The sequence below is a fragment of the Astatotilapia calliptera genome, chromosome 5, assembly GCF_964374335.1.
Source record: "Astatotilapia calliptera chromosome 5, fAstCal68.1, whole genome shotgun sequence".
Classification (NCBI taxonomy): Eukaryota; Metazoa; Chordata; class Actinopteri; order Cichliformes; family Cichlidae; genus Astatotilapia; species Astatotilapia calliptera.
The window spans coordinates 31,489,223-31,507,025 of NC_137426.1; the positions used below are offsets into that span (position 1 = coordinate 31,489,223).

A 17,803-nucleotide genomic window follows, 5' to 3' on the forward strand; every position below is an offset into this window, starting at 1 on the left:
CTGATTAGCATTAGAAAAGCTGAAATAATACCTCAGCTGAAGCCAATTGTACTAAATGCACTATATGTGCACTGTTACAAGAATATTTTTCGTTCTATTGCTTTCTATTAATTTATATAATAAGTTAAGCAGGACAGAGTTCTTTTAAAGAAAGATTTACTTATATTCTCAAAAGTTAAGCATGACAGGCTTCTGTTTAAGAAAGAGACCTGTTTTACTGTGTTAATGTTGTCATTTTGAGCTAAAAATAAATGGCTAAATGCACATTTGTTTCCCATATGGTCATATCAAAAAGAATATCCATCTGCTTAAATCAAATTCAAGTCAAATGGTTAAAAAATAATTTCACACACAAAAAAAAGAGCTACCACACTGGGAAGGGTGAAGACAACTGGGTTGCCCGGCCCTGGCCATGAGGTGTCCCTTATTTATTTTTCAGGGAGTTGGCAACCCTACCTACCACCAGCTTGGGAGTATTTTCCTTTGCATGTGCTGTGCATGCAATTTGGAACCTTAACAGTTGCAGTTGCGGTATTTGTCCACCAGGTGGCTCCAACTATTCACAAAGCACATCAATTTTGAGGAAATTCATTAAGCTGTTTTCTGACTCTGTTACAAATGCACCAAAAAAGAAACGTGTGATATATGCTTCTGGTTGTGATGGTTTATACATTCTTGAACCTTTAGCAATTATAAATAGCTTTGTGATAGAAATTCTACAATTTGATATTTTTCAAATGTTCAGGGTTGTATTTTAAGTATTTTTAATTTTACTTTATACAAGAATCTCTTAGCTAACAACAGTTATGAGTATACAAACTCAGCTCCCAAGATTCATTTTGTAGCGTCTAAATCATGCTGGTTACAAGTGACAATCTGCTCTCCCATTGTCAGGTGCAGAAGAGTCAACGAGAAAGGTAAGCTGTATCATGTCATATTTGTTAATAACTACAAAAAAAAAAACATGGAATAAATATCCTGTTATTCATGAAAATACATTTATCTATTTCATAGATGTTTAAAGTTAGTTGAAGACTGCTGTAGACCCTCGCTCACGCTTGCCTGGGAGTAAGTAGATAACAGGGGACCATCTTCTAGTGGAAAGCTACTGAAAACACTGTTGTTTAAACTAGAGAGGGACCAGCAGATTGATTGTTTGATTTAATTAATTGTTTGTTCTGAGGAAAAAAACAGGAATGGGATGATACACCGTTTTATGATGCATTATACTGCTGATAAGATAAGATAAGATAGAACTTTATTAATCCCTCGGGTGGGTTCCTCTGGGAAATTCGACTTCCAAAAATAAAGCACAGCAACGACCGAAGTTACAGTTACAGAATTGTTATATATATATATATATATATATACACACACACACACACACACACACACACACACATATATAAATACAGAGACAAATATAAATAAAATATACAAAGGGGATAAATAGAATAAATAGGAATAAAAAAGAAAAATACAAGTGAATTGCACATTTCAAGTATTGAGTCTATTGCACTGTTGACTATTTACAAAAAGTATTGCACAAGGTATTGTACAGTGAGGTGCAGAGGCACTACAGCTTAGTTGTTCCCCCCTCCTTTGTCCTCCTGTTTCCCCTCCCTCTCCCCTCCAGAGAGGAGTTAAACAGTTTGATGGCGTGTGGGACAAAGGAGTTTTTAAGTCTGTTGGTTCTTGTCTTGGGGAGAAGCAACCTGTCACTGAACAGACTCTTCTGATTGTTTATGGCCGTGTGCAGAGGATGCCCAGCATTGTTCATAATGTCCATCAGTTTTTTTTAGTGTCCTTTTCTCTGCCACTGTCACCAGAGTGTCCAGCTTCATGCCGACCACAGAGCTAGCCCTCCTGATCAGTTTCTCCAGCCTGGATGAGTCCTTCTTTGCTGTGCTGCTCCCCCAGCACACCACAGCATAGAAAAGTACTCCAGCAACCACCGACTGGTAAAACATCCTCAGGAGCTTCCTGCAGATGTTAAAAGACCTCAGCCTCCTGAGGAAGTACAGTCGGCTTTGGGCTTTTTTATACAGGTGCTCTGTGTTGCATGACCAGTCCAGTTTATTGTCCACCCACAGCCCGAGGTACTTGTACTTGTTGACCACCTCCACCTCCTCCCCCTCTATCTGAACCGGCAGTGGACCTTCTCTGGACCTCCCGAAGTCCACAACCAGTTCCTTAGTCTTTGAGGTGTTGAGTTGCAGGTGGTTTGTGTGACTCCATGCGACAAAGTTCCTCACCAGACTTCTGTACTCCTCTTCCTGATCATCCCAGATACACCCCATGATGGCCGTGTCATCTGCAAACTTCTGAATATGGCATAATTCAGAGTTGTAGCAGAAGTCAGAGGTGTACAGGGTGAAGAGAAGAGGGGACAGCACAGTTCCCTGTGGTGCTCCTGTGCTGCTGACCACAGTGTCAGACGTGATGTCCTTCAGCCTGACGTACTGTGGTCTGTCGGTGAGGTAGTCGGAGATCCAAGCCACCAGGCAGGGGTCCACCTCCATCCTGTTCAGTTTTTCCTGAAGCATACAGGGCCGGATGGTATTAAAGGCACTGGAAAAGTCAAGAAACAGTATCCTGACCGTGCCTTTTCCCCCATCCAGGTGTGAGTGGGCTCTGTGTAGGAGGTACAGGATGGCATCCTCCACTCCGACACCCACCTTGTATGCAAACTGTAGTGGGTCCTGGGCATGTTGTACCTGTGGTCGGAGGAAGTTGAGGAAGAGCCGCTCTAGAGTCTTCATAAGATGTGACGTCAGTGCCACCGGTCGGAAGTCATTCAGCTCATTGGGCCGGTTCTTTTTGGGGACCGGGACGATGCAGGATGTCTTCCATAGGGCGGGCACTCTCCCCAGTCACAGACTGAGGTTGAAGACTCGTTGTAGCGGCTCCCCAAGTTCAGCAGCACACGCCTTAAGCATCCTAGGACACACCTTGTCTGGGCCTGCTGCCTTTCTGGGGCGAAGCTTCCTCAGTTGCCTCCTGACCTGATCCACTGTGACACTGGGAGATGTTTGGGAGGAGGGGAGGGGGGGAGATGTCTTGCTGCTGAGAGAGGGATTGGAGGAAGGGGGTGTCATGGTGTCAGGAAGGGGGGGAAGTGAGGGAGGCAGGAGAGTGGGGAGAGGACTCTGTAGTGAAGGTGAGGGTGAGGGTGGGGGGGTTGTGGGCTGGTCAAACCTGTTGAAGAAGTTGTTGAGTTCGTTTGCCTTCTCCACAGTCCCCCCCACTGTGCTTTTCTTGGTGTTGTGGCCTGTGATGGTTTTCACACCATTCCAGACCTCCCTCATATTGTTCCTCTCCAACTTCTGCTCCACCTTCCTCCTGTAGGTGTCCTTTGCTTCCCTCAGGCAGCGTTTCACCTCCCGCTGTGCTGCTTTCATCTCCTCCTTCACTTTGCTCCTGAAAGCCTTCTTCTTCATGTTGAGGACAGCTTTGACTTCCTGTGTTACCCACGGTTTGTTATTAGGATAACACCGTACCGTCTTAGCAGGGGTGACTGTGTCCACACAAAAGTTGAGGTAGTCTGTAAGATAGTGTGTCGCCCCCTCTATGTCCTCACCATGTGGGCTCAGGAGCACATCCCAGTCTGTGGTGTCATAACAGTCCCTCAGAGCATCCTCCTTTTCTGGGGTCCATCTCCGGATGGAGCGCGTTGTGACAGGCTGCCTTTGGACGAGGGGTGTTGTCAGTGGTGTGTGACATTTTTAAATACGATGAAGGAATACAAGACAGTCATAAGGAGTTTCATAGAGCTACGTGCACGGGTGAGTGATCGAGTGATACTCACACCCGAGGCATTGCAGTCAGATTTATTTATACCAAGAGACAGTTGCATAGCATTTCCTGTTTTTCAAGCTTACTTATTAGCATGTGTGTGTGTGTGTGTGTGTGTGTGTGTGTGTGTGTGTGTGTGTGTGTGTGTGTGACAGGATGTAATGGCATGTGATACAAAAATATATGAACATTTTAATACATTTGAAAGCTTTATAACGGAGGTATCTTTTAATAATAGACATCTGCAGTTTAAACTTAAAAGTTACTTCTATCAGGTGTGTATGTATAAGAAATACTGTTTGCAGAGAATCATGGCCTTATTTGTCTGATTAGAAAGAACAAAACATACTGCACAGACAGCCAAGGTCGTAACTTAGCCTCACTGAGAGAGAGAAATAATGTGCATGCTTAGTTTGGAGGGGGCCGAAACTATAAGAATGTGAGAAATGGTCAGACACTTCGAGATTGGCTGGACACCCTTCTGTGCAAGTCTCCCATCCGGACGTAATGCTCAAAGTGTCGTATGGAATAAAGAGATTGTTGATTGAGCATTTTAACACCGCTTTTAACACATCATCATCCTCCGTGTCTCTCTCACAGATATTTGTTGACAACGCGCTATCAGTGATCGGATGACCAGCCTTTATCTCGTCATGTTCGTGGTGTCCTATTGGCAAGTCTTCAAGTTTCTCATCCAATAATTTCTGACTAGACGTTTTCTCTGACATCACTGGTAGTGACAGCTGATCTTTCATAATGGTAGCATCCTGCACAACCTCATTGTCAGTTAGCATTGACTACGAAGAGGCATATAATTGCCTTTCACTTTCATTGTCAGGTCCCTCTGAAGTGGCGATTTTCTTTTTGTAAAATCGTTTTTTCAGTGCTCTCTTCAACTTTTGGAAACGTGTTTTCCCTTTTAGTTTTTCATTGTTTACACCAAATTAAATTAATTGGAAACCAAAGTTAGCAAGAATATTCTTTTGAATATTAGTAAAAAGGACAAAAAACAAACGTGGAATATGTGCTTCTGATTGTGATGGTTTATGCATCCTTGAACGTTTAGCAATAATGCCTATCTCTGCAAATGGAATTCTACAACTTCATACACTCCAAGCTATAATTGTCTATAGCAATTATAGTTGCTTTTCACTTTTTCACTTATGCTATATGTTGGGGTGTGATAGTTTAGATGATTTCAACTATTTGAATATATTTTGCATGATCTTTTAGCCTACATAAAATGCTCAGCCAGTGCATAACAAATGTTTTTAGTCCTTGTAGGATTTAGTGAAGTTAACCCTTAAGGACCCTTTAAAATTCTGACTCAGTTTCAAAAGGAGGTTCTTCAGTGTAAAGAACATTAGACATTGGCAGACCTTTAGAAGAAGGTTCTTCATTTGGAATAACATCAGACACTGGTGGACTTCCAAAAGGGGGCTTGAAGATCTTGCATATGGTGTTCTTTGCTACGTCCACAATTGTTCTGAGAAGCTCTGGTGCAAAGTTTGCAATTTTGTTGAGTAGAATTTCTTCTGGATATTTCTCTCTGATCTCCCTCAGGACAGTCTGGACCATGTCATCTCTGATGGAAAAGGAGAAGATGTCCTGGCTTTCCATGTCTCTAAGGGTTTTGGAGACTTGAGCCAAAGTGGCTTTTGTGACAATGCTGGAGAGTATGCTGAGGTTCTGGGAGGCCATGTTCAAAAGGGGGCAAGGAGGAAGCTCCCAGAAGGACACGGGGGAACTACCTCTATTACCACTTCATGTGCTGTGAGCAGTTTGGAGCTTTATGCTTCCTGCTGCTTCTCTTTAAGGGTTTGGATGTCATTTCTGGCATTGCTGAGGAGTTTAGGTAAAATAAAGTTAGAAGAATTATCTTTTAAAGCTATTTAAAGAATCACAGAAATATTGAAACACTGTAGCTGGACTGTTAATAATTGCGAATCACTGAAATTTAGGAGGTATGGCCTCTGGAAACTTAAGCAGGATTCAGGCTTGAAACTCTGTCCCTCATTTTATTAATTATGTTTAATGCCCATATCGGTACAGTTTCAGGCTACGTCCACACGTACACGGGTATTTTTGAAGACGGAGATTTTCCGTTTTCATTTTAAAAAATAATCCCGTCCATACGTAAACGCAGAAATGAAGGAAAACGCTGCTAGGAACACGCCAAAGCAACAGGTGGCGATATATTCCTAACCGTGCAGAAATGTTGGCCAATCAGAAGTCTAGAAGCCTCGGTGGGAAAAAGTAAACAAAGCTGGGGCATAGAAGCAGAACCGAGTCGTATGTGTGGAGGGACAGTAACTGTGTGTATATGTAAGCATTTAAACACTGCAGAGAGTACAATTAACAGTAACAGTATCGTAGAAATTCATTTCACCGAAACAATAACGCACAGTGTGACGTCAAAAAATGCGCACACCTTTGATGCTGCATTTTCTCCGTTTTTCGTCCACACGTAAATGCAAAAACGGAGTTTTCAAAAATATCCACCCTGGCCGGATTTTTTAAAAATCTCCGTTTTCAGTGACCAAAAACGCCGTTTACGTGTGGACGAAAGGTGCAAACGCACAGAGAAATCTGTTTTCAAAAATACCCGGGTACGTGTGGACGTAGCCTCAGTTAGAGGTTATGTGAACATAATGAATAAAATAAATTTCCAGTTTCAGAAAAGGTTTGGCTTCTTTTTCTTCTAAATCTTTTGGGAATTCAAATTCCCAAAGCCTTCAAAGCAAAGCAAAAGAGAGGCTTTCTCAAAGTATTTACACTTCATCACAAACAGGTTTTTAGGTGTGAGGTGGATGGTCTGTAGGTGTCACAGTAACTCACCGGAAGATGCCAGCAGATCTTCACAGCCACGTTGTAAATAGGTGTGTTGAACAACACCTGTCAAAGAAATTAAATATTACTCATTGTTACTTAAGTCTATTCTCAGTTTGTCAGCTTTTTGCAGAGTTACAAATGCAGGATTTACAGGAGTTAGGAGGGTTAAGAGAATTGAATTCAGTTGACTGCAATCTACTGGCATCTAATAGTGACATTGTAACTTTAGTGGTACCTGAAAAACGGCCAGGCGCTGCACTGCTTCAGCCTGAGCCTGTGCAGTCAGCACACACAGCCTGTGTGTCTAATATGTGAATAAAAATCAATGAAAGTTTTCCTCCCTTTTCCAATCAGAAGTTCCCAGTAGAGTTTTTGACCTTCAGCACCATGGAGCTTTTAATTTGTTTATTGTGAAGCAGTGGGCCAGAGCTACACTCGGTGTACTTAAGATGAGTGATTCACTGTTTCACATCTTGTGCTACGCGCACTGAGCGTTACTAATAGCTTTTGCTTTGGTGTATTTTGGACTTTTCAATAATAGAGCCATTGATGAAACGTTCCCAAGTGTGGGAATATTTACAGTTGGTGCTACAGAATTAGTTTATTCTCCATATTTATTCAAATATAATATACTCATGGTGGCATATTATTCAAGAGTTGCCTTCCTACTCACTGGGAAATAAATATGGGAAGATGGTGAGATGAATATTGGGAAATGAGATAAAGGAATGTGGGTGAAAACAATGAACTGACGACATCAGGGCAGGGTTTGTATATAAACACATCACAACATAGTCATACGTACTGCCTCATTGCATTATGTAATATCCTCCATGTCAATTATGTAATTTACAATCAATGACAAACCCATTTCACTATATTTTTTTATGTTTTTTATTATTATTTTATAGATGGAATTACTCAGCCAGATGTCTTTAGTGCTGGGTATAAACAACAACGACCTATCAAATGAAGTCAGATTTGGCTGTGCAACAACCACTGTTGCCAGTAGATGTCCACCATGAGTGCAATGAATGAAGCTTGGGGTAGTTGGCCAGTTTTTAACACAGTTGTAGAAAAAGGGATCAGAGCTTCATAAGCCTTGTTTTGCCATCCCTGCTGTTAATGCTTCCTGTCAGTTTGCTCTAATCTCTGTTTCTCTGCAGACCTCACCTCCAGTAAATGTGACTGTGTGTGTGTGTACACAGACTTATATGCAGCCTAGAAGCCACTGCATTTCAGACAGTTTTTTTCTCTGCACTTTTAGCAACCTGTAAATAAACCTGTGTAAACTTTTTCTCAGTGTCCTATGAATGAGCTCTGCCAAATCTCTCAGGAACAGTGGTCAGATATCCAGCTAGACTTATACCAGAAGGTTTTTGGCGGCTGCTAAAAGCATCTGGTTGTGTGCCACTTGCTAAGGGAATATTTAAGCCTCTGGGGTGTCCAGATCACATGAACGATGATGTATAGCAGCAAGATGCAGCCTGGATTTCAGATGTGAGAGATTTGTGTGTTTGGAATGTACAGTTATGAATGCAGATTGCAATGTAAATGATGTCTCGGAGGAGTGATGGACCTCCTGCTGTCAGGCCTGCAATGTGCTCCTCGGTTTGTGTTGCATCTTATTGCAACACCTGATTGTTCTGTGTTTTTAGCCCATCCATAACAGGGCTAAAACACAGAGACAACCATTTGTGCTCACACTCACACCTGGCTTATCTTGAATCACCCATGAACCTAACATGAATCCCTGCTAATAACAGAAAACCATTCACTTCTAAACTTTCACACTCATTGATTTCTTTTATAAAGTTATAAACTTGTTTAAAAGCTACAAAAATAGAATTTTCCATTAAAATTAAGAACTGAACTTAAATAAAGAAACTACTACTGTTAAGAATGAAAGAAAAATACTTGTTACAAAAAATGAATGAGGAATCAGGATAGACTTTTATTTTATATATAGCTTGTAGGCTAAGTGAGGAAGTAATTACATAATAGTTGATGATACAATGGCATGGCTTGGGGGTCAATAGCAGAAGTAGCAGCCTGTAGAAGGATGCCAGTTAACATCATTCAGTGTTGGCGAATAAACACGGGCTGGTCTGTATCTCTCCCTCAAGCTTTACTTTACTTCTTTAGAACTACTGGCCATTTAAACAACTCCTCTGTCAAAAAGCACCCATGGTTACGTATTTATCACTGCAATGTTATTTATTGAAGGGTCTGTGCCTTACATTATTAAGCATCTGTATAATTAAAATTGAATTGAATATTTAGTCAGTTTATATTTTACGTTAACCTATCCATCCATCCATAAATTGTTTAAGTAAAACCTGTAATTGCATCTTCAGCCAAAATGAGAAATTTAAAGAAGATAAGTAGTCATACTATCATAAACAAAACTTAATGCCAGGGTGCTGGTGTAAGGATGTGGCAGTTGGAGTATTAGGATATATCAGGAAATGTGGGACATACAGAGGAAGAGGAAATTAATCAATAATGTGCATTTTATAGATTTTTGTGTTGCATTTTGATGTTGACAAAAATGCAATTTCCCCCACTTTCCAAATCATATATTTCCAACTGCACCTTTTTTTCCCAGAAGGATCAGGAACAGTATCAGGATTGAAACTGCATTTTGTGTTTTTATTCGTTTGTTTTTTAATCATTCATTTAAAAAAAACAAATACGTGTGGTAAGATTGTGTGATGCTGTTTCTACATTTGCCTTGATGTTGACGTTTTTAGCATATCAGGTTTGCTATGAAATAAGCAAATAAATACACTTAACATTTAATTTTTTTAATAAATGTTAAATCAATTTTAAAGTTGAAATAATGCTATTAAAAAAGTTTTAAGGGTAAAACACGAGTGAACTGTTACAAACACAAACTCCACTGATAACCAATTAAAAATCTTTAATGGCGCTTATATATTTGACAGACATAACAAGCAACGAACACAAGCTGTAAGCGGCTTCTTATATTTCTGTGGATCTTATATTATTTGCTAGCTGTTGCTGCCCTTATGTGAAAAATTATTTTTGACTGTATCACACAACAATGAGAACACTTAGGACAATAATAACAATAGGAACACACACTAACAATAATTCTGACAGTTATAGGCCATTTCTACAGGCTTTAAGATTATCAATACAAAAATAGTTATCTCACAATGTGACTGTTTCTGAAAATGCAGCAGACCAATGCTATAAACCAGTTTCTCCTACCAGTACGAAACATTTAAAAGTACAGTACATAATACTACACACTTAAAAATGTAAAAACAAAACATAAAAAAAAAACAGTATTGAGGGGGTTGTAGGATGACACTATTAAGGGTCACAGTTGCTCTCAGAAGCGGTGCTCAGTTCCTCGCACCATTTTTCGTAAGCTCTGTGCAGGATCTCATATGATGTGTTATTAAAAATTTCTGCAATAAAAAGAAGAGCAAAGCAAAATTTTTAAATATTTAGTACAAAAGACCAACTCAAACAGTTAATTCAGCAGCAAAAAATGTGAAACTTCCAGTTCCGCCTTTGTTGCAAATACATAAGCAATGACTTCTACTTCTTTCTGGAAGGAAAAAACGTGTTTTGTAGCAGTGACAAGTACATTTAAATCAAGCAACAGGATCCGTACCTGCTTCCCCGAGACCTACAGGGAGAGGCATTCTGACCAGGCCGCCAGAATGTTTCAGCCTGTCCTGCAGAGAATTTTGTATGAGCTCCATAGTAAACTCTTGATGCCAGACAGGAAGCTCCAGGCTCACCATGCAGCTGATGATCCTCTGCTTCTCCTCTTCTGTCAATAGACCTCTCTCTTTGGACACATAAACCATATAGGACATATCTATGTTCACTGCCTCACCGTGAAGCAGAGACGGGAGAACTTTCTGGACGGGGAAGAGAAAGGTGAGATGATATCATTTGCAACCTGAATGAAAATGTGAAACCCTACACTTTTAAGATATCTGTGTGTGTGTGTGTATATATATATATATATATATATATATAAAATCTCAAAAGTGTTTAAAGCTCTACATAGCGTTAATGTATATTTTGCACATACTCCATAAACTTTATCAGCAAAAGATACAAAGGGTTCAGCTGTATTTGCCATTAGTGATCATTACCATCTCTAATGCTGGACTGATAAGATGGCCAAAGTCCACAAGTCTGTCGAGGTCATCCTCCCAAAGGTTTGGGGCAAGCTCCTCCAACATAGTCATAATAGCTATGCGAGTTGCCTGTGATGCAGCCTGTAGGGTGCTGCACCCATATACACTGTTATCAGTTTGGAATTTAGTGTTCAATAGCATAGAGCCGTGTTTCTCGAGAAGTTCGAAGAGGCCGCCGTGCTTCATCATAGCCATCTGCAAAAAACCGACAAAAATTGCATGGAGTTACTTCTGCTGTCGGGGTCACTCATCTTTAGTGACCTCTGGACTAGTTTCTCTGCTATAAATGGCACATGTGTGACTGTAGTACTTGACCTTTATGGCCCATGAGATTAGCACAAGTTGCTGGGGTTTTTTTCAACGTACAGACTTTATCATAAATTAAATTTGCCTTACCTTTAAAATCTCTGCCAGCCCATTGGAGATATGTCGTCGGGAAACAGTCTGTATGAATGATAGATCAAGGAAGGTGGCAGCAGGTGGAATGTAGGCACCCAGCTTATTCTTGCAGTTTGCAAAGTTAACCCCTGTCTTTGCCCCTACGCTGGCATCGATGTAGGAGAGCAGTGTGGTTGGGACTCTGATGTAAGGAGTGCGCCTCCTGTAGAGTGAGGCAGCAAAGCCCACTATGTCAAGGCACACGCCTCCACCAATGGCAATGATGGGCTCTGTTCGTCGGTCAAGAGAGAAGTTGTTGACCTCATCTAAGATCTTCAGGGCCGTCTCCATAGATTTGTTCTCCTCAGTGGTGGGTAGAGCCAAGATCTTGTAAGAGACATTGTTGGCCTCTAAGTATTCAGTTAGCTTGGAGCCATAGATTTGAAAGACTGCCTGGTCAACCACCACAAAGCGTCTGATTGGCTTGTTTGATTTTTTAATGTCCTCTAGCTGCTGAGGGTCATTGATGTGGCCCAGAAGGAGGGTGTCGTTGCCTGGGTCCAGCAAGCCCTGAGTTTCAGTTACCTTGTAAGTAAAGACAATGGGACTGATAACTGTCCAGGTTGTACCCTTCTCTGTGACATTTTCACAGCTGCCAGACAAGACACAAAAAAGTATTTATTATAATCACAGGACACTACGATGACCTTTGGTCTGTATTTGGGCTGAGATTAAAAAGACTGTAAGTTAATAACAGTTAACAGTAACAATTAAAGTATTTCTGAACAGAGACGTCATCTACCTGTCCATCATCTTGGTCTAACCTCACAATTATGCAAGATTAAAAACAATAAATAGCTTCTTTATTAGACAGAGGTGTCATCTGAACCTCATTTACAGCATTCTTTCTTTCTTATCTCCAAGCAGGAATCTTATTATGTCAGGATACAAACAGTTTAAAGCACTAAAACGCTCGTCTTCAAAATGCTTGATGTTGTACTTATCAATAAAAAAAACTGTGTTATGTAATCATATGTAATGCATTATTACAGAAAAAGACTGTAGTGTTACATTTCAAACTGATGTGTGACTTAAAGCAAAGAAAAATGGGTTTTTTGAATTGCAGCCAAAAGCAGCCACTGGTATTTTTCAGGAAGTGGAATTTAGCCACAAACCTCTGGCTAAATCCCACTTCCTGAAAAATACCAGTGGCACTTTCTGCCATTAGAAAAGACTAAATAATGCAGAAATTATAATTTAACTCGGCAATATTTGCAAATATCAGATTACTACTATCAAACTAACTAAGTGATAATTTGCAGTGTAGAATTTACTGAGAAGAGCATTAGACTGAAGAAAATGAAAGAAATTTGCAAACAAAAAGAGGTCAGTCGTAAAATACGATTAAAGGTTTATCACAGTTTTCCCTGTGATTTCTGTAAATTAGACTACGGTGTGTGTACTCACATTTTTGCAGCCGAGACACTGTCCACTCTGTCCTTATTGATCTTTTTTCCCAGTTGGCCCTTCCATGTACTTTTGACCCGCACTAAACTAAACTCAGTTGTCTTTTCTTTGACATCTTTTTCCTCTGGTTGAACTTTTCCCATTCTTGTAGGCTGTAAGTTACAGGTGTGAACAAAGCAAGTGACAAGTTCATCCTGCCTTAGGAACCTTTAGATATAGCAGTGTTTAGAGAATGCCCTTAGGACAAGGGAGGAGCTTTTTGAGATGCTTCACATGTCAATGCACGCATTTTGCGTAACTCTGAGGTAACACCTGCTTTTTGAATAAAGTATGACATTACTTAACTGTATGTATAACAGTTTAACCACAATAAATACATACAGCAGTTGAACAGTTTTGGAATATGCACACTTTTTTGCTCCTGTTGGTGAAGGTGCAGTTTTTGTTGGGTTTTTATTTTTTTCAAACCACACTTTGAAAAACAGTCATGTGGTAACAAGGACATTTTTCAAAACAGGTTTGACTGACTTCAAGGTTAGGTTTTAAGGCATCAAACAACATGGCACTGGCATTGAATATGTTAGACTGAGAACACTGATTAAGTATTAATGTTTTTTTCTTAATCTAATTAACAACATTGTAAAACACAACCTGACTTATTCTGTAAACACTAATTACAGGATACACAGAAGTACAAATACAACGAGAAAAGAATCCAAAACGTTGAGATTGGAAGGATTTACAAGCTCACCAAAACTCGCTCAGTTCTAATCTGCTTCCTGTCAGGAATATTCTATGTATCTGATGGTTAAAATGGAGAAAGAAGTCCTGGAAAGAGGCATTGCTTTGCAACTTAACATGGAGTAAGAATAGCGTAAGCTCACAGCCATGTTAGATATTTTGACAATACACCAGGACAAAATGAATACAGCAAGTGCTACATGCACTTCAAGGAAATCCTTTATAAACACAACTGCTCAACAGCAAATAAGGGAACTAATATTCAGCATGTGAAACTTGACTTTCTAACCCCAACATGTTGCTGCATGACAGAAATCTGTGTATTGGATTCCAAAAAAAAAAAAACCTGGCACTTCCTAGTGCGATATTATTTGAGCTATATTTGAAAATTCTATTTCACAGGACTGTTGTTACATTTTATAGTTCATGTTATTGTTGAACACCTTTAATGTCCATGTCAACCTTTCAAGCAGCAGAACAGGAAACACACAACTGAGTGAGTGAACCAAAAAAGACTGCATTTGATGTACAGTACCTTGACACATACACTAGTCAATCTTGCAACTAAAACTTCCCTACCCCCATTAAACTGAGAGGCTTGACTAACTGTAGTCATGTAAACCCAATGGTTTCCTTGATAATAAATGGCTTGACCACTTAACCACTTAAAGTTCTTTTCGATTTTAATTTGACTGGATCAAGTAAAGCAAGGCTAAGACGTGATGTATGCTCAGTGATCCCACACTGTTGATTCTGTTGATCTGTTTGGAGCGTTTTCGGTAAGAGAAACATTTTGTCACTCATCCAAGTGACTTCTCAGTCTTCAGTGAGACTGACAAAGAAAATGCTATGTCCATGAACAGACTCAACATTTTGCTGTGATCTTTCGTGTGCTTTTGGCAGGTCAAAAACTGAAGATGCTAATCCACCTGAGTCAAGCACAGAGGGTCCTAGAGATGGGGATGTTCACTGGTTATAGAGCTCTGGCCATGGCTCTCCACATGGAAAAAAAATCGCTGTCAAGACTGAAAATGCAATCAAGGTGCTAAAGGTGAGTTAAAATCAGAGAATTTGATGTACTCTGAAGATGCATTGGGTCCTTTTTGGATATTAAGAATACCTTTGTGATGGGTCTCATCCTTTCCACAATCAGAACAGGCTCATATTTGTAAACACTGGTTTACAAAGACATGTCAAGTTAACACTGACATTTTTTTTCAATAAGTGAATAACTGGGTCACGTGGTCAGTTTTGTAATAATCCCTTTCAAGCTGTTGCAGATGAGCAGTTTGATGAGGCCTGAAAAGAATATCACGAAGAAGAGACTAATCAGCAACAACAATTTTCTGTGATTATGCAGGTTATAGGTATAGATAACTATTTATCTTAGAATAGGGCTTTATGAGTTCAACCAGTTTATCTCTAATGATCCATGAGTTGAGAAGATATGTTTTTAAGCTGCAATCAGTTGTTTTTTTACACTTCTTTTAACCCTCTACTGCATGACTTTTTAATTTTGGGGAAAAAAAATATTTCTCCCTATTTTGGGGGAGCTTTAGGGTCTCTAATAATATATCAATCATAAATTTGACACCCTGTCCACCCCCAAACAGATATTGGTTTGTTGCTTCAAGGCAACACTGTGCAACAAGGGTAGTAAAATGCCAAGTTATTCTATAATAAGTTGTATTAGTACAACAAGGATGAACAAATAAATAAACAACAAATAAACAATGTAAACATTTCACAAAACAATAAAACACCAAAATACATCCAACATTTGACCCTAACCCCATACACATGCGCGCGCGCGCGTGTGCATGGGGTTTCCTGGAGACTTATCCTGACTCTACCCATCACAAGTCCCTGCCTGAACCTTACCCTAATCCTGACTCAAACCTTCACCCTAAAATTGAATGATTTACCTTGCAATTTGTCCCCATAAAGTAGGCGAGACCTCACAATATGAGTGTGTAAACAAATATGTGTCCCCACAACAATAAGTAATACATGACCACACACACTGACACCCACACAGCAATATTGGTATGGCAGGGATCAGGCCCACACAATGTGCTTACACATGGCCCACATACCGCAAAGAATGATGGCCCTTTGGTGGCCCAGACCTGGTTTGCCAGAGGTGGCCCACACATGGGCCAGCACAAGGCCAGTTTCAGACACCCTGGTCGTCCTGTGCTGGCCCATGTGTGGATTACCTCTGGCAAACCTGATCTGGGCCACCAAAGGGCTGTCATTCATTGCGGTATGTGGGCCATCTGTAGGTGGTGTGCAGCCACGGGCCAGTTGTAGACACACTGCTGGCCCTGTGCTGGCCCAGAACGGTTTCAGCTCTGGCCCCAGATGTCAGCATAATGTGTACCTTAATCAAGCCATGCAATAACAACGTGTGCCAGAACATGCAAAACAGTGCAAAAGTAACATGCCGAAACTCTGTTCAGACAGTGAATGGACTGATTTTTATGTAGCGCTTTTCTACTCTCCCAGATTACTCAAAGTGCCGGCTTGATACCAGATCCTGGCCAGACCTGCTTGCTATGTGGCCACTAACACACACACAGACACAGTTACTTTACCAACTGACCCCTGACCCCTGAGCTCCTAAGTGTCCCTCAAACCTCATTCAGGGATCCACTCCTCTACTTCACTGTCACTCCCTGAAAGCTCACTGTCCTCACTTTCTGAGGACAGAAAGTGCACATTCCCTTGGTTTCCTTGCATAAAAAGTTTTTACATCCATTTCCTGTAATTATGAGTAGATTGTAAAGTAAAAAACATTGACCATGATCATATAAATGCACACAAACACATCTCTACACACATATCCAAATGCATTATATTGCCTGAAAAAAATTGGGCTAACTGCGCAGTTTTGCCTTGAGGCAACGAATGAAAATTAACAGTTTTACTGTATAAATAAATTTTAAAAAGTAGAACAAACAATCAAATATGCCTCTTAACATATTCATGCACATACAAGTATTTTTTAATATACATTTATTTCACTATAAACATGTAAAATAGTGATCTTTATCTTGCCTCCTAATGGAGATGTCTCTCATGTAGTGCAGCTTGCAGAAAGCCCCCCCCCCCCAATTGTTTGAAAAAAAGTTTTGGTTTTTTTTGAAGGGCCACCATAAGGCATGAAAATGTGGTTTGTTGCCTCAGGGCAACGCTATGCAGTAGAGGGTTATTTTAACTATGCACTCTTGTTTAAAAGATTATCGTTCATTTTAAGATGGCTTCAGTCTTATCTGCTGTGTATCTGTGGCTTTCGAAACAGGTGCTCCATGGCCACTATAATCAAACAAACAAAAAGCTCAGAGCAGTCTAAATCTAAATAAAATCGGTACAAAGGCAAGATAAGCATTGTTGAAAATAAAAGATACACTTACTCTTTGGTGTTTTTAAGTGTATGCAATGCTAAAAACCTGTGAAAGAGATATTTTACTTTGATGCTTTTAGCAACAGGAAACTCACGTATCACACTTTTGCTGGCACTGAGTTGCTTAAAAGTTTTATTACAATTAAAATTTCTCACCCCTGGATTGCTAGAACTCACTTTTCACTAGGAAAAGCATGCGATGATATCTGAGACTTTATTCAGCAGTTGACCTATTTGATCATAGGATGTGGGCCTTCTGTGGTTTCTTATTTTAAATGCAGAGGCAACCATGGTTAGAGTTTATAGCATTACTACAGAACACTATTCTCTCCTCTGCTTGTATATATGCACACATGTAGAAATGCATGTAAAAGCTTTTGCTTAAATGTGCAACTGTGTGTAGTATTTGTTGGGGTATGCACTACCTGTTGTGATCCATATTTATACAAATAGTACTTTCACAGCAGTGTGATTCCGAAGTACAGCCCTTCATCACTGGGTGTGGGCAGCGCCATGAATAAAACCAGTTGACTTGGATCCACTGCAATAATGAATGTGTTTTGCTATTTATTGGTATTGTAGTGCTCTTTCTCAAAAAGCAACCATAACCAGCAAATTTAAAAAAAAAAAAATTAGAACAAAAAAACTGAAAGGAAGTACCTCGCAAGAAGAATGCAGCAGTCATAGATTTCCATTGTATTAAAAAGTATAACAAAACCAGTTCCCAAAAGAGATCCTGGAACGACGCAGGGTCCTCTTCCCAATCCGACCCGGCTTCATCCAGAAGGGCTCCCGCACTGTCATCGCTGTGGACCGGCTGTACGTGGATGGACAGCTTTACCGCGACCCCAACATCACTCCGTGGCTGTATTAACTTCACACCAGATAAGAATCCGCTACACTCTTTTCATATCCACTCAGACTAACTTGCATTAACATCTGTTTAACTTACCAGTATTATATCGCATCTTCTCATTTTCCCCCTCTTGTTTTTATG

At 40.2% G+C, this 17,803-nt stretch overlaps 1 protein-coding gene across 1 annotated transcript; it reads right to left on the reverse strand.

Annotated features, from left to right (window-relative positions):
* Positions 1 to 9,535: 9,535 nt before the first annotated feature.
* eevs (2-epi-5-epi-valiolone synthase) lies at positions 9,536 to 12,879 on the reverse strand. The gene is made up of 5 exons (XM_026168887.2): positions 12,660 to 12,879; positions 11,211 to 11,844; positions 10,770 to 11,009; positions 10,277 to 10,529; positions 9,536 to 10,067 (listed from the first exon to the last, which is right to left on the reverse strand). Exons 1-5 carry the CDS (start codon positions 12,800 to 12,802, stop codon positions 9,970 to 9,972), a joined length of 1,368 nt encoding a protein of 455 aa, XP_026024672.1. The 5' UTR covers positions 12,803 to 12,879; the 3' UTR covers positions 9,536 to 9,969.
* Between the last annotated feature and the right edge of the window lie 4,924 nt (positions 12,880 to 17,803).

Coding starts and splice junctions, on each gene's coding strand:
- eevs (XM_026168887.2), bottom strand. CDS start 12,802: ATGGGAAAAGTTCAACCAGAGGAAAAAGATGTCAAAGAAAAGACAACT. Junction 11,010..11,210: donor GGCTGGCAGAGATTTTAAAG/GTAAGGCAAATT, acceptor GGTTTTTTGCAG/ATGGCTATGATGAAGCACGG. Junction 10,068..10,276: donor TGTAGGTCTCGGGGAAGCAG/GTACGGATCCTG, acceptor TTTTTATTGCAG/AAATTTTTAATAACACATCA.